The following is a 16,794-nucleotide window of genomic DNA, read 5'->3' on the forward strand; positions in this document are numbered from 1 at the left end:
AGAGTGAAAAAATGTGTAGAGAAGCCATGCTAATCAAATAAGTTAGATTTTATTCATGAAATCTTAGCACTTTACATAATGGATTTTGTAGTTTTGTTCCCATCCTTATATTATGCATTATTAAAGGATAAATTATGTAAAAATGTGTCTTCAGTTAGAGATCATGCTGACATTACAGAATTGAAAGTACTTCGATGACCTGTTTTGTTCACAATACTGCGTGTGTGTGTTGATTCTAGGCACTGACTTTCAAAAGGCATTGGAATCTTATAAATTGGCAGAGATTTTGTCAGGCTGAGGCCCAAGCCACTTCTCTCCTGAAAAAGAGAGAGAAGTACTCATTAAATGTACTGGATAAATTGTAATATATAAAAAGTTTGCTAGATTGTTTTATTAATGTCATATCAAAATGTGCTCATTTAAAAAGGTGCACAAAGTATTTTTTCTAGTGCTGCCTGCTTGTCTTCATGGAGATGTTACTGCTTTGCACAGATTGTTCCATACTATTTGGTTAAACCCAATTATCTCCACAGAGACTACACCAAGCCAAGTCTGTGGAGAGGCGATCCTGCTCAAAGCAAGAATGCATGTTTTTCAAGGTACTTTTTGAGCAATAAAAACTAAACTAAAAATAAATGTACAGTATAAAGATACATTTAACACTCTACTGTGGAACATTCCAAGATAAGCAACAACATCTCCATAGAAACAAGCTCTATGTAACCAGGAAAGTTACATAATGCACCTTTAACCATTGAACAGTTGTCTTACCGATGCAGTAGGCCATGAGTTCAAACCGGTCTGATCCAAAAAACATTTCTTTCTTTTCACCCATGTGACAGATAATCATGGGGAAACCAAAAGCCTGAAGTATCAAAAAATAAAATAATATTCATTTTATCATTTATTTTCTTTTTCAATTAATAATTTAGCAAAAAACTAAAAGGACTGCCTACCCCATGTTCCAGTGCTTCCTGTGTTGCATTCTTCAACTTGTCTTTGATTTTGACTGTGGTTATCATCGCCAATATTTCTTCGATGTCCTTGTGAGACAGTCCTGCCTTCACACCTGCCTGTAACACACAAGTCTCATTACCAATTCAAGGCCATACTGACTTGTCAAAGCCTGATCTTGGCAGATCTCAGAAGCCAAGCACAGCAGGGCCTGGTTTGTTCTTGGACGGGAGATCGCTGGGAATTCCAGGTGCCACAGTGGAGCAGCAGTGGTAAAACTGTTCTTGTCCATGGGCAAGACACTTCACCAACTGTGCCTAGTAAGAATGTGATGTGTGCATGAGCAGTGTTGGGGAGTAACAGATTACATGTACTGGAGTTACGTAATCAGAGTACAAATTATGAGTAACTGTATTCGGTTACAGTTACTGTTTTAGTGAGTGGTAATTGGATTACAGTTACTTGGTTGAAATAAATGGATTACACTGCGGTATTTTCCCGTTTTCACATTCCAGGCTATATTCTTTTTTTTTTTTTTCTTCCCTCGGTAATTCCACTCATTGCCGGACACTAAACCAGGTCTAAAACCAGGACTAAAACCAGGACTAAAACCAGGACTAAAACCAGGACTAAAACCAGGACTAAACCGAGACTAAAACCAGGACTAAACCAGGTCTAAACCAGGTCTAAAACCAAGACTAAAACCAGGACTAAAACCAGGACTAAAAAAAGTCTAAAGGTCTAAACCAGGTCTAAACCAGGTCTAAAACCAGGTCTAAACCAAAACCAGGAAACTAAAACAGGATTTAACAGGACTAAACCATGCTGCGTGGACCGTGTCTTCACCTCTTCTATCAATAATATTTTTAATACGGTTAAGTAAAGTCTGGGCTTTTTATTTTCTTTAAGCAGACAAAACATTTTATGTGAAAATTTTCTCGTCTTTGCTTCTCTACAGTAAATCAAGTAATCCAAAGTATTCAGATTACGTTACTGACTAAGTAATTTAATGGATCACGTTACAAACTACATTTTGGGGTATGTAATCTGTAATCTGTAGGGGAATACATTTTAAAAGTAACATTCCCAACACTGCACATGAGTGGTGGTGGTCAGTAGTTTACCAACATCTAGTGTGGAGTGAATTAATAATGAAATATAAAGCTTTTGGGTGTCTGGAAAGGCACTATGAAAATCCAGTGCATTATTATTATTATTATTATTATTATTATTATGCATTTAAACTGTTAAAATGTTTATACACAAACAGTGGTGTTACCTCTGCGAGCGACTCTGGTTTGGTGATGTCTTTGTCTTCGCTCCAGATCCTCCTCCACAGCTCTCGGGACACACGCTCCACCTGAGTGTCTCCTCCCACCTCCCTCTCCTGGACCGCAGTCACAAAACGCATCGCAGCCAAAGATCCTGTGAAAGCAGCCAGCACACATTATTAATTTACAGCTTTTTTTCTGTGCAATTTCCCACAACAGTAAGTCTACTTCATAATATTATTGAAGGTTATCTCATTTTTATTGATGTATTTTAAATATATTGTTAAGATGGTAAAAAGGTTGATAAAATTACATTCTGATAAGAGATAATAAAACACACTTTAAACTTTATACTAAAAATACCGCTACATGCAGTGACAATGCTACATTTATTTATAACTCTGGGTGTGTTTCTAAAGAGATAACATCATTATACCGTGCCTTAAAGCTCACAAGAATCCATTATGTGTAACACGGGACTTTAAATAAAGCCTTTAGCAGATGATACTTCCATCTACAGATTTTACCTTTTTTAAACATTGTCTCAAAAGGATCAGCTGGGTGCTTAAGAGGGACATTGAAGTACTGGGCCAGGTGGTTCAGGTCCTTGTTCATGTACAGAAACTTATTGGGCACCATACCAGGAGGCTTGTTTCCTGTTTAAAAGAAAAGTTACATGTTAATTTAAGGTTTTCTTTGTTGATTCCTGTATGGAAATTAATGCATCTGACCCATTCTTCAATCCCAAGAGGGCAAGCAGTGATTAAAGTTGTCAAGCATTGTTGGTATCTTTAATTTTCCTTACCATTGTTGGTATCCTTACGTATTATTGCAATACAGTTATGTTACCAAACTATAACAGAGACTCTTTGTCAGAACTTGTAAATAGTTCATATAGTTTAATGTAAAATGTCTGAAAAATTAGAAAGAAAGCTCATTGTGTTAGATTAGAAGATGGGGGTGGGATTAAATAAATTTTCTTGTTCCCGCTCCTTTTTGGGCCAACTTTAAACATTTTTGTTGTAATTTTTTGTTGTATTGTTGCTATGATTTCATTAATGTTATATGTTCCTTTGTAAAAGAATGTAAATTTCTTACTTGCCCAAAATAAATACATACATCTCAAAAAGCATATCAAAAATTGTTAATCAATACTAAAAATAGTATTTTTACTGCACTGTCCTATTAAGTGTTTAAGAATGGTCTTGATCAGAGCATTATCAGACTACATGGTAACTAATATTGTATATTTGAAAGTTGAGCCTAATCTTGATAAGAATATTTTTTATTCAAAGATACAGATTTGCACACAGGAGATTAAATGCATTTTATTTTATGCTTTTAACTTTGTGTAGATTACCTGCTACATGCATGACGCCTCCCAGATATGCAGGTCGTAGTTTCAGATCAATGTTCCACACATTTCTGTATCGACATATCACCTGAAAACACAAAGCATGAAAAATGTCAGACCAAAAGACTGATGTTGATATTTTAGTGGGTTGTAAGCATGAGGTCTATGGTTGAAGGAGACGATGGAAAAATAATCAGTACCTTAAGGTGAAGTACAAACAAGTTACAATCAAACATTTTAAATACACAAAGGTTTGTCACGTATTGCCTGCATTTAATGAGAAGAAACCAGATCCACTATGTACAGTGTTGGGGAGTAACAGATTACATGTACCGCCGTTACGTAATCAGAGTACAAATTATGAGTAACTGTATTCGGTTACAGTTACTGTTTCAATGAGTGGTAATTGGATTACAGTTACTTTGCTGAAATAAGTGGATTAAAGGCGGTATTTTGCTGTTTTCACATTTTGTGCTACATCCCATTTATTTATTTATGTAATTCCACTCATTGCTGGAAATCAAACGGAACGCGGCAGTAAGAGCGATGTAACGCGTCAGTCACACAATGGACGAGGTTGAAGAGCCAGTAGAACAGAGCCAGCAGTGCACAGGTAAAAACGCATTTGTGTCTTGGAAATTCTTCTCCCGACGTGATATAAAATCGCCTACAAGTTAAATGTCAAACTGGAGCTACTGGCACTGGTGAAAACAACCTGCATAGGCTCATGAAATCTGCACTACTGTCCTATAGTGACCTGCCACACGAGGGGACGCGCACACAAACACCCACAAACACACACCTTCATCATCATCATCAACCTAAGAACACGCGGACCACGTCTCCTTCCGTAGTTACAGCGCGGACACCACCATCCTCCCGTGCGCCGTGTGTGGACCGTGTTTTCTCGCATACGCTGCGTAAACCGCGCTTCCTCCTATGAGCCTCTAAACCAGAACTAACACCAGGTCTAAACCAGGTCTAAACCAGGTCTAAAACCAGGTCTAAAATAAAACCAGGACTAAAACCAGGTCTAAAACCAGGACTAAAACCAGGACTAAAACCAGGACTAAAACCCGGACTAAAACCAGGTCTAAAATCAGGACTAAAACCAGGACTAAAACCAGGTCTAAAATCAGGACTAAACCAGAACTAAAACCAGGTCTAAACAATATGTTGACATATGACATAATTTAAGGTGATCTCATATAAAAATTATTTCTCTATCAATAATATTTTTTAATATAGTTAAGGAAAGACTGAGCTTGTTATTGCCTTTTAGCAAACAAAACATCTTATGTTAAGATCCTTGTCTTTGCTTCTCTACAGTAAACAATTACCTGTTCATGGAGACTTGGGCTCAACAGACAATTTGACAAGAACAAACAAGAATTTTCAGGATGTGGTTGGTACATTCATGTCGTTTTAAAAAGCATGACAATATCAAGTAATCCAAAGTATTCAGATTACGTTACTCACTTTAAGTAATTTAATGGATTACATTACAAACTACATTTTGGGCTATGTAATCTGTGATCTGTAAGGGAATACATTTTAAAAGTAACCTTCCAAACACTAAATGATCCTGGGTACTCTACCTGTTTGGCTCTTTTGCTTTGCCTGGTGGAATGTTCCACAGTATGGCATTAAACTTACCTGTCTCCGTGGAGAGAAACAGGTAATGCCACCACATTTTTTATTTTATTTTTTTTCATTTTGTGCAATAAAATACTTGTAACTGAATGTGTGTGTTTAATGCCACAAGCAAAAGACAAAACAATCTCAATGCAGGTGGCAAACTCCAAAAGTTACAGATGCACCAGCTGCTTTCAACTAAATAATTATCCAAAAAAAAAAGAACACAAACCTCAAAACCGAGCCAGGAGTAGGGAGACACGACATCGTAGAAAATCTCTACCACTTTTTTGGATGCCATTTTCAAACCGCGATCTCAAAACTGTGCAAAAATAAGTGCGTATTTGTATTCAGGGGCTTTACTATCTCTTCATGTACCAAAGTGACCCTCAGTGCAGTGTGTCAAAGTTCATGAAGCGTAGACGCTTCCTGGCTGCACGAAGAAGCGGCTCATGCATGAAATCTTCTGCAGGAAATCCTTAGAAACGCGGATTAAAAGGCCATAAAATGAATTCAGACTGAGAAAACTGCAGAAAAGTCTTTGCAATGCTGGACTCTGCTCTTCTTCGTTTTGTTTAGGTTGAAATTGCATTCCAGACATATGCCCACTACCCCCATCTAGCGGACAAATGGAGGAAACTGCAGCATGTGTCTATTGACGAATTAAAGATGCACTATGTAACTTTTCTGTTGTAGCCACCTGATTAGGATGACCAGACGTCCCTATTTACCCGGGACAGTCCCAGTTTTGAGCCCTGTCCCAGCAGATTTATCCAAAAACTAGTGATTTGACCCAGTTTTATACAAGAAATGCCCCAAGTGTCACTATCTTTGATTAATTTGATACCTGTCAACAGAGGTGTGGACTTGCAAGTCGTGACTTAGACTCGAGTCAGAATTGAGTCATTATTTTTAGGACTTTGAGACTTGACTTGATAAAATGGACTAAGACTTGGGACTCGACTTGGACTTGAAGGTCAGTGACTTGGGACTTGACTCGGACTTGAGGCATGTAACTTGAGAAGACTTGATGTTTCTCCTAAAAATATATTTTTTAGAAAATACTTTTCTCTTCAGTTGATAAATGTGCTGCATTTTACAGGAACAAACTGGAACATGTCTTTCCCACTTCTCAGTTTGTTATTTTGGATGTAACTGAAGTACTGTGATGTAGTATCCTCAAATGTACTACAGTAATATACAATGCAATACAGTAAAACAGAGGAAACTACAAAGAGCATGATCCTTTCATTCCAGTGCAGACTACATGACAAAATAACTGCACTTTTAAATATGAATTATTTCTATTGTGACTGTAATGATTCACACTAAGATCTTGTCAAGATGCTTAAAAAGGAAAAATTAGCTTTTCTACAACTCTTATATAAATCCTCATATATAAATATACCATGACTTGTAAGTACAATTTAGCTTAAAAGTTATATAAACTGCAAAAATGTAAGCAATATTTGGTTTAAAGACGTGAAATGACTTGAAGCTCAAAAGCAGACGACTTGGACTTAAATTGGATTTATGAGACAGTGACTCGGGACTCGACTTGGACTTGTCTATCTTTGACTTGGGACTTGAGGTCAAAGACTTAAGACTTACTCGAGACTTGCAAAACAGTGACTTGGTCCCACCTCTGCCCACCAACAGTAAAGAGAGGCATACTTTGTGATTTGTTTAGGTAAAATACAGAAAAACTGCTTAAAAATAACCAAAACACAAAGAAAATTTGACTATTCTGACTCACATTAGGGCAGAGTGCAGAACAATTTTCCTTAATTACGCACTCGTTTCACAATTTCATTATTACCAACCACCACAAACCAGGGGAAGATTTGTGGAGAGCCAACCCCACTAACCGTAAGAATATTTTGAAGCTATTTTGGAGTAAAAACACTAGTAATGTAATAAATGTCATATAGACATGTCTAATGCCATACTGCGGCACATTCCAATCCAGGTAAAACAAAGTAGTTGCCCATTAATCATCTTATTATGGCTAATGATCGTAAGTAAAGAGAGACAATGCAGTGTAAGTGTCCAAAAACATGAATAGATGAATGCATTGTTTACAAAAAATTCAGTTCACACGTTTCTCCACACATTTTATTAGCCTCACACTTTACTGGAAACTATTAAAAAAACTTAAATTATATCTTCTGCATCTATGTCAATAAAATACTATACAATTTTACTTTTACACCTATTTACAAACAGGACGTCCACAGGATCAATAATATAACGACTACAGCAGCTACTGTTCAACAAAGCATCATATCAAACAGTGTTATGAACAGTGTTTTATGTTTCTTCTTGAGGACTTGGGTGGTCTTTGATTTCTGGTCCCACTCCGTCTGAATTTGTGGAGAGAGATGCTGAAGATCTGTCACTGGAAACAAAATATTGTAAATTATCACATCATCTACGGTATATTTTTTATGTATTTGTGATATTGATTTGTTACCAGTGACATACCTTTCTGAGTCCTTCTCTGTCTGTAAAAGAAAGTGTCAAAAGTTGAAAATTAATTAGTAAAGTGGACTATATGTTAGAATTTTATTACAAATTGAGAGCAGAATATTTCATTTGTCAACTTTGTGGTTTAATGTTCATGTAAATTAAATACAACTAATTTCCCAGTTTGTTATTTTATTTCATCTTATTAAAACATATACATTTTTTATAGTTATAATTTTTTTATTTTATAATAGTTGCCATTAAAAAATATCCCAATTCATGTTTTATCAAATACTTTGCTGCCCTACACCTCAATTTTGAACAAAGGGCTTTTGTTACATTACATTTTTAGCAATTTATTTTGTCTTTACCTTGTGTTTTTGTGAAGACGTGCCAGTTTTTCGAGGTACCCCAAGAGTTTCAAATGAATGGCTCCTTACTCGGATGGCTCTCTAGAATAAAAAAATTACAATCACCACATGCTAAATGTGCGCTGCGTAACTTTACTGGTGACTGTCTCCATGGGCTGGGAATATGGGCTGGAATATGACATTATTAGACTTATCTAGCCAAACTCTTCAAGTAGATTGGCTAGATAAGTCTTGGTAACAGGTAAGATCTGAGAGGTGACCACACAAAAATGGTTTCAAGGTACTTTTGAATAATGAAACCATCTAAGCTGCTAGATAAGTTTATACTGTGTAACATTCCAGGCAAAGCGATAAAATTTTAATGGAGAGAAGCAGTTGACAAATCCCCCACCAGAAAGATTACACCGTGCACCTTTAGAATTTGTAGAAAAAAAGTACCTTAAAATTCTCTATGAAGCCTCCAGTCCCCTCAGAGGCCGTCCTGATGCCTTCTGTCTGAGAGAGCTGGGCAGACAGAGTCGGATCTCCCATCATGCATTGCGATCGTGTGAAGAGCTCAGTGCGGAGTGTCTCAAGCAGCGATGACCTTGTGCGCAGCTTAAAAACAAAATCTGAGGAATTAACACTAGGAAATAGCAAACTGTACACAGAAAAATTCATATTATCAATAGGCCCATTAGTTAAAATGACAACAATTCAGAATATTAATTTCATATTGAGTAGTTTTAATCCTCTAGGCGACACTGTCGACTTAAGACGACAAGAGGCCGCACTGAATAACACGGCCAATTGTCAAATAGGGTGTCAAATTTTCATTTACATAAAATAATATGCCCCCTCCAGGTCCTTCAGTCCCTTCTAGTGTCACTAAGGTAGTTACGCTAAGGTTGCATTGCTAAGGTTGCGTCTTTAAGGTAACGCCACTATGGTAACGCAATGTAACGTAATTATGCTAATGGTTGCTATGGTGACAGTTGCTAAGGTAATGGTTGCTCTGGTAACAGTCACTATGGCAGTGTTACTATGGAAGCTTCACTATGGTAGCACCACCATGGTAACGCCACTAAGGTAACGTGCTATGGTAACGCTGCTATGGTAACGCTGCTATGGTAACGCTGCTATGGTAGTACAACATAGCATAGTTATGGTAATGACTGCTATGACAGTTGTTAGGTAACGGTTGCTATGGTAACAGTTGCTATGGTAACGGTTGCTATGGTATATGGTATATAATCCTTTTTGCAGTGTGCACTTTTTAATGTTTGTAGTACCTCTAGTTTGCTAAACTGCTCTGCTTTGTAGCACGATATTTCAGCATTGATGAGTTTGGTGAGAAGAAATTCCCTCAAGAGTGAGCGCTAAAATTCAAGAAAGGAAAAATATTACTTCAAACTTCCTGAAATTGGGACAAAATTATGTGTAATTTTTATATCTTACATCTCTGAATACTGGAGGGTCTGGAAGTACAGGGCAAAAGTTAGGAACATCGTCTCGGGCCGTGACTGAAACCTAAAAAGTACAAATCATATTTGTCTGAAGAACAGTGGTATGAGGGCAGAGAATCACTTTTTGAACTGACCTTTCTTAAACAATCAAAATCTCATAATTTCAGCAAAGATGATAACAAACCTATGAATTTACCATAATGAATTTATAAATGAAGGCTGGAGAAACACACTAGGGATCAGGCTGTCCTAGTTTAGTCCTGGTTTGGTCCAGATGTAAGCTTGTTTTCATAGTGCTCTAGTCCTGACTTGGTTGTAGCTAATGTTTTGTGATTGTTCTGTTTTGTCATAAACTCATTTGATATACACCCTTTTACTTCTGAACCATCCTCACATTTCATATTAAAAAAGTATCGGTAACGTACATACTGTGCTGCTAAGTGTGTGTTTACCTGATACGCATACCCACTCCCTTCATCACTATTGGCGAGCCTCCGGACCACCAAAAAACTGTGTAAGAAATGGGACTTGATCACATCTGGGAGAAACGGGGTGTGTCCCTCCTGATAAACCAGTGCCACGATGTCATTGCCAATGTGTCTTTTTCTCTGCAGCTTTAGAAACAAAAAAAAAAATAAAATTCACACTTTGTACTAAATTATAATGATTGACTTAATGTGTCTGATATAAAAGAGCTTCTGACCTGTTGAGGGTCACAGTCGGTGAACGGCAGCTTGGTGGTGACATGGAACATGATTTCTCTGCCATGAAACGACGTGTAGACAGCTTCACTTCCTGTTTGGCCGTGACACACGTCCAGGCCTCCTCTGAATCTGAGACACAGGGAATATGTCATTGTGTGTGCTTACTTATTACAGTGGATATATTACACATTTTGTTATGATTATTTGAAAGTGAAGACGTCATACAAATAGAGTTCAAAATGTCCAGTAGCCATTCTTCAATAATGAACAAAATGAAAAATGGCGATCTACTTATGTTAATGCTTTTAACATTTTAACCATAAAAGCATAATACGTCTTCTTTAAATACAAAGAGTTACTAATATAAAAAGAAAACATATAGCCTACCCAGTGAAACCTTGGAGCTGGATCGTCTCACCCAAAATTGACAGAAACTCTTTAAATTCATCACTTTCTTCATTGTTACTGAGTATTTCCTCTTCCGTTAACTAAAAAATGAACACAAAGTATACAGTATATTACATGAAGTATATTTCACAATAATGTCATTTTGTAGCGTACCTGTTTATCTTTTTGATACAAAACACCAAATTTAAAATTAGGAGACACTCGATGTTCATCAAATGTCTGAATTAAATCTGGGGCCTAAAGAAAAAGAGAACACTTTGAAGGTAAAATTAACATATTTATAAAACCAGGCTTGTTCTGAAGTTGCAGCTCACCTTGAGGTAACAGACGGCATCAAACTTTGGCACAGTCACTTTATCACAAAGCATCTGCAAACATAAGTTAATGTCTTAATTTCTTTTAGAAAAGATGCCTCGCAGTGAGCAGCCGAAATATGTCAAGAAAAACACATCTGTCAGTCTGACTAAAAGAAAAGAGGAAGTTAACTATCAAAACTCAAAAACTGCAAACAATCAAGACTTCACTGAGGTATCTTACACTATATAGTTTAACTGACTTGCAAAACAATATTTATTTGATATATTTTTCTATTTAGGGTTATCAAAAAATCAATACTAAAACTAGTATCAAAACTAGATGTTCATTTGAACCAGATCAATACTGAAAAATTATCATAAATAGAACAAAATTGAACTTTTCTTAATAAGTTTTGGTACAGTCTTGATTTATATCAGAACTCGTCAACATATTGATAGAATAATATTAAAAAGCAGCCATTATAAAAATGTCCATTGTATTGTCTCTCTAACCAGTTTTGATCATCATTGTGAAACTGAAGCTTCTCCTTCGTATCGAAATCAAGTCTGAAATTGTAATAGCGGCAGTGACAACTCTGTTTCCTAAAAGTGTTTACCAGAATACCACGATGATAGTGATAATAGTTACCCAGTACACGGCTCTTTACCTTTGCTAATTCAACTGTGGACGGGATGTTTGGGAACAGTGACAGAGAGAAAACTCCATGCAGCGAGCACTCCTTCATCCTGTCACACAAGACAACATGTTGGAATGTTTCAGTATAAAAAGTACATTTAAATTCACTTTTATTAAAAGAGTTTTACCGTAATATTACTCTAATTCTGTTCTCGTCCTCTTCTAAACAAACAGACAGCACCAGTGACCCCAGGCACGGATCTACTGCCGTGAACGAGTGATGATACTGGGACAAAACATGAAAAAGGTTTATATTAAAGGTGCCCTACGACCTCTGCCACCAGCTTGTCTCCATGGAGATGTCATTGCTTTTCCTGGAATTTCCACTGTATGTCTTTATGGAAATAGATAAGTTTAATGCCAAACAGGTGACACTGACAAGCCAGGTCAGATCTGTGGAGAGGTGACCCTGCTCACTGTTAATCATGCATGTAATTCAAGGTATTTTGTAACAATAAAAACAACTCTAGCATAGATAGATAAGCAATAACATTTCCATAGAAACAAATGGCTCCAGACCCGACCATTAGAATGTTCCACGGTATTAAATGTACTGATCTTACATTTATTCAGTTAAGGAGTTTCTATTGGTCAAACATACAGTGAAAAACATCTTCCTTCTGTGAGCAGTTTGACTTGTGTTTTGCCCTGTGGTGTTACCTGCTTGTCTCTATTGAGATGGATAAGTTTAATGCCACACTTTGGAACATTCCAGGCAAAGCAATAACATCTGCATGAAACACCCTCCACCAGAAAAGTTACATAGTGCCACTTTAAGACATAATTTGAAACTCAATGAACACTTGAAGTTTAAATAAATATAAATTCATACTTACTCTTGATCGAAACACGTCATGGTAGATTTTGGCCTCTCCGTCTCTCTCCAGGATGTCGTAGCTCTCCTGATCCGCTCCGTGGGTGGAGGAGGTGGGGCTCAGGTCACTCTGCCTCTCTGATGGAGGGTCGATCCAGAAGCCACCTGCCTTGGAGGGCAGAATCAGGGGCAGTTCTCTACCTAATGTTAGGAGCTGAGACTAAAATAGAAACAGTACAGTGTCAGACAGGGATGGAGAGAGTGGTGTCAGTTTACATGTAAGTGTTTCAGAAACAAGTGTTATCGCATTAACTGAACGGCAGCATCACAGCTTTTATGACAGCGGCTTGAATAAAAATATATTTGTTAGATCACATTAGGAACTGGTGTAATTAGTTTGACTAATTTATTTTTAGTTTATCTATATTTGATTACTTGAACACTTTCTCGCTATCTGCCGAGGAGATAGTATTGCTTCGCCTGGAATGTTCCACAGTATCGTATATAGTATAAGTGTGTTTTTTTTTTCATCAATAAAAATGCTTGAAATTGAATAAAGCAAGAATGATTCAGTTTAATACCACAGAAAGGAACATTTCTGGCAAAACAATAACATCTCCAGATCACCCCCAAAAAGTTACACAGTGCACCTTTAAGATTTGAACACAGTAATTCTGTCAGTTTTGTTGGCTATCTTTTACCAGTAGTTTTGTTTTATTTTTATTTTGTTGCTGTGGTATATTTAGTTAATAACACAGATTTATTTTAGCTCAGTTTTAATTGACTTCCCCAAACTGTCACCATAATATCACTTTATAGTCCAGGTCCACTTTTTTGCAGTGTAAACAGAGCTATAAGTCTGAGTTTTCTATTGTGACATTTACCTTGAGTGGGAGGGGGAAGTGGCACCTCTGTTCATCGATCCTGCTGCCCTGATGGACAATTGAAGCTCTTAGCAACAACAGCCTGCTCTGAGAGATCAGTCATACAGGATCAATCGTACAGTCACTCACCTGCAGCTTCGCGATGAATTCAAACAACTCCGACTCCTGATCACAGCAACAAGTGGAGAGGAGAGAGCGGGACAGAGATGGGGAGAGTGAGAGGAGAGAGAGTACAGACAGAAAGAAGGAGAATGAGACACAGGATAAAAAAAGAGGAAGAACACAAAAAGAAAAATGTTACTTCTCTTTCTTTAAAAAGTGCAATATAAAAAATAGGCTGCTGTGTATGGACTGTATCTGTGAGCTGAACTGAAAATTAAATTTAAAACTGTATTTGAAAATCGCAGAACTGAATATCAAATAAAATTTAATAAAACAGAAGAGAGGGAAGGGCAAGAGGGATGATAATTCTTTTTTTCCCTTGTTTTTCTCCTTCTCTTCACTTCCTCTCTTCTCTTTTTGCCAGATAGTGTCAGTCCAGCTTAGGACAGTGTTCCTGGTCACAGTTTGACCCTGAGGTGGGTGCTGACTAGGATGGCTCGATCATCAGTGAGGCAACCCCTCTGACCCCACAGGGAGCGGGTCTGTCTCAGTTGGGAGAGTCCAGTGACTGTCGCTGACGACCCAACAGTCATTGAGGCAACCCTCTGACCCCATAGGGAGTGGGTCTGCCTCATCTGTTGAGTAGGTCTGTCAGAATATTCTATTATTATATTATATATTATTATATTATATTATAGCAGCAAAGGTGGTGAGTTTGAAAAAAGTAATCAAGAATTACCAATGCAATGATGAAAAACATAGTAATTAGTTAGAAGAGAAAAAAATCTATTTAAAAAAATAAAATAAAAGAGGGTTGATAGTGGTAAGGATGGCAAAGATGTGAGTCCAATAGTGTGAATTTGTATACACTGGTTCAATTTCAAACCGTTCTTTCAATACATATTTTTCTTTTATCAAGAATTAAGTAAATTCACAAAAAACTGTTTCAGTTTAAAACAACAACAACAAATCCCCCCCCCAAACAGTTTGTTTTCAGTCCTACAATATTCACCTTCAGTTTCTAGTTCCACAGATAAATGTCCATAACTGTGTAAGTATGACGTAGCAGTAATGACAAAAAAAATCTACATTAGGGATGTGATTCAAGTTGAAAATTGTTATTGCATTTTTACTTCTGTGTAAGTGTGAGTAATGTCTGCAGTGCTGAACTTCCCCATATAAAGAGTTAAAACTTGAATTGCCTTAAAAATCTAAATATAAGATTTGGAAATGGTTACTATTATCATTTTTTAATGGTAAATTTCTGGGTCATCACTTTTTGGTTTGAAGGACACAGACCAATTTAGAACTAAACAATCTCACAATGCTGTTTCAAAATAACTCATATAGTAATAAACACGGTGCAATAGCTATCTGCACTTTATTGTGAATTATCCCATAACAAGAGGATTTCTTAACGGCAAGATACTGGCTTGGAGTTTGGCTCTCAACCTTAAAATGCCCTGTTCCACAAGCTGACATAGGCAGGTCATCTAGCAGCTATTTTTTATAACCTTACTCAAACTAGGCTTGTCAAAAGTAGCGAAAATCAGATACTTCTCAATACTAAAACCAGGACTGAAACTAGATACTCATTTGAGCAATACTGATGCTAAAAAGCCACATTAACAGCACAGAAATGAACCATTCTTGAATAATTTTAGAATGATTTTGAGCTGTATCAGAACAAATGTAAGAGCACATGGACTAATAACCTGGAATTTACCTGAATGACTGAAGGATTACACAAATATAAGACTACAAATAAAAAAAAAGTACTATGATTTAATGTTGAATAGTATCGAACACTACTATTCCTGAGTTTTATACTAACACAATACTAATTCAAAGTATTTCAGTCCAGCTCATACTACTTTACTTTTCACTACGTCCATGTGCTCTCTACTGGGAACAAGTTTGTACCTTCTGATTGCTGCTGGAGCTGAGGACAGGTGTGGGCTCGATGGAGGGAGAGTCGAGAATGTCCATTAAAGTGGCTCCCATAGACTCAGGTCTGTAAAGACGAAAGGTAAAACTTCACTTAGGCTACTACAAACTGCAACAAAGTTAATATATAAACCGCAATAATACGAAGACAGCTCCTCACCTTGACTGATCCTCACATGATCTGTCCATGCTATTGACAAAGAAAGATTAGGATTAAGCTGTGTTCAGACTTGCTCGGGTTTAGTCCTGATGTAGACTTGGCATAGCACTAGTTTAGTCCTAGTATAGTTAGGCCATGAATTGAATTACTGCCATGAATTACTGTCATAAACGATAATACTGAAACTGAAACTTTTCAATATACTCATCATTAAAGGTCTGAGCTGCAACAAATAGAAGCAAAATTAAGCAATAATTACCCATTGAAGTAAAATCTCCCCACTTTTGCAAAGAAAATGCACACATGATAAAAACTGAGCCCCAAAATATATGGTTTCAGCTTTCAAGTATTGAATGATAAGCTGATATTGTAATTATTGTGACAGGCCAAAGTATAGTCCAAGTTTAGTTACAAGTTAAGTCCTTGTTTTGGTGGGCTAGTAATTATCACATTGCAAGGACTAAAATCTGTATTTACTCCATTCATTGGGGCCTGCCTCGTTTATGGGGACAAAAATATGGTTCCAGTGAAATAAATACTTTATTTTTAAATCAGAGACATGGGTTAAAGTGAAAATCCGGGTTAAGACAAGTAAACCCAACATTGGTGTGTGCAAATATGAAAAAAAAAAGAGGTGCTCTTTGATAAAGGTATACAAATTACATCATAAAATAAAACAATAAGAATATTATCCCGCCAAAATGTAAAACAGCAAGTTAATGTTACATGCAAATAATGTTCACTTGTAGCTACAATTTGCATAGCAGTGTTTCCAGCTGACAATAAAAACACTCAACTATTTCTCATAGGTCATATCATTCAACTTTAGATTAACTGCACCTGTACCAAAACTGTAACAAGAATAAAATTAGATTTTGGGGCAATTTTTCAAAACATTATCTGTTTTCACCAGTTCATTATTAAACAATTTCTCAAGGGTCAAATGAATCTCCTTTTGTTTCAATACTATTACTTGTAACAAAACAGTAAAAAATGTTCATTCAGAAACTATTATCATTCAGTTTCAGTATCAGTTGTACAATACGTTTTCAAATTTGCTTGTAATAATTAGTTTGTACTGACTCACCTCCCATAGGCTCCAAAAGTCGAACTTCTTTTCCTAGAGAAGCTTGTGTCACTCCTCTTGTCCATCGCTGTAGCGTCACTGGTCATGTTTACACTTTACCACAGTGAAATCAGCACTGTCTACGGCTGAAGTCATTCTCTCTATCATTCTAGCTCTGCTCCTCCTCTCCACCCCCTGCCTCTTCCTCATTTAAGCTTCT

The 16,794-nt window shown here is 36.8% G+C and overlaps 2 protein-coding genes across 3 annotated transcripts; both read right to left on the reverse strand.

Annotated features, from left to right (window-relative positions):
* Window positions 1–30: 30 nt before the first annotated feature.
* LOC110163056 (glutathione S-transferase kappa 1) lies at window positions 31–5,806 on the reverse strand. The gene is made up of 7 exons (XM_020927979.2): window positions 5,447–5,806; window positions 3,586–3,667; window positions 2,753–2,881; window positions 2,234–2,379; window positions 957–1,073; window positions 772–865; window positions 31–317 (listed from the first exon to the last, which is right to left on the reverse strand). The coding sequence occupies exons 1-7, from the start codon at window positions 5,513–5,515 to the stop codon at window positions 268–270; spliced, it is 687 nt and encodes a 228-aa protein (XP_020783638.2). The 5' UTR covers window positions 5,516–5,806; the 3' UTR covers window positions 31–267.
* Window positions 5,807–7,311: 1,505 nt separating this feature from the next.
* On the reverse strand, window positions 7,312–16,770 carry rap1gapl (RAP1 GTPase activating protein-like). Of its 2 annotated transcripts, none has more exons than XM_055163627.1 (19): window positions 16,596–16,770; window positions 15,509–15,538; window positions 15,325–15,436; window positions 13,429–13,464; window positions 13,300–13,347; window positions 12,438–12,635; window positions 11,730–11,827; window positions 11,573–11,651; window positions 10,923–10,976; window positions 10,762–10,845; window positions 10,588–10,688; window positions 10,200–10,329; window positions 9,949–10,110; window positions 9,489–9,560; window positions 9,323–9,409; window positions 8,490–8,648; window positions 8,052–8,132; window positions 7,699–7,718; window positions 7,312–7,612 (listed from the first exon to the last, which is right to left on the reverse strand). In XM_055163627.1, exons 1-19 carry the CDS (start codon window positions 16,679–16,681, stop codon window positions 7,525–7,527), a joined length of 1,725 nt encoding a protein of 574 aa, XP_055019602.1. In that variant the 5' UTR covers window positions 16,682–16,770; the 3' UTR covers window positions 7,312–7,524. The 2 variants fall into 2 exon arrangements, with proteins under 2 accessions (XP_055019602.1, XP_020783713.2); XM_020928054.2 differs by having other exon boundaries at window positions 15,325–15,415; window positions 16,596–16,768.
* Between the last annotated feature and the right edge of the window lie 24 nt (window positions 16,771–16,794).

The sequence above is a fragment of the Boleophthalmus pectinirostris genome, unplaced genomic scaffold (genome assembly GCF_026225935.1).
Source record: "Boleophthalmus pectinirostris isolate CB_2022bp ecotype Guang Dong unplaced genomic scaffold, ASM2622593v1 HiC_scaffold_6, whole genome shotgun sequence".
Taxonomy (NCBI): domain Eukaryota; kingdom Metazoa; phylum Chordata; class Actinopteri; order Gobiiformes; family Gobiidae; genus Boleophthalmus; species Boleophthalmus pectinirostris.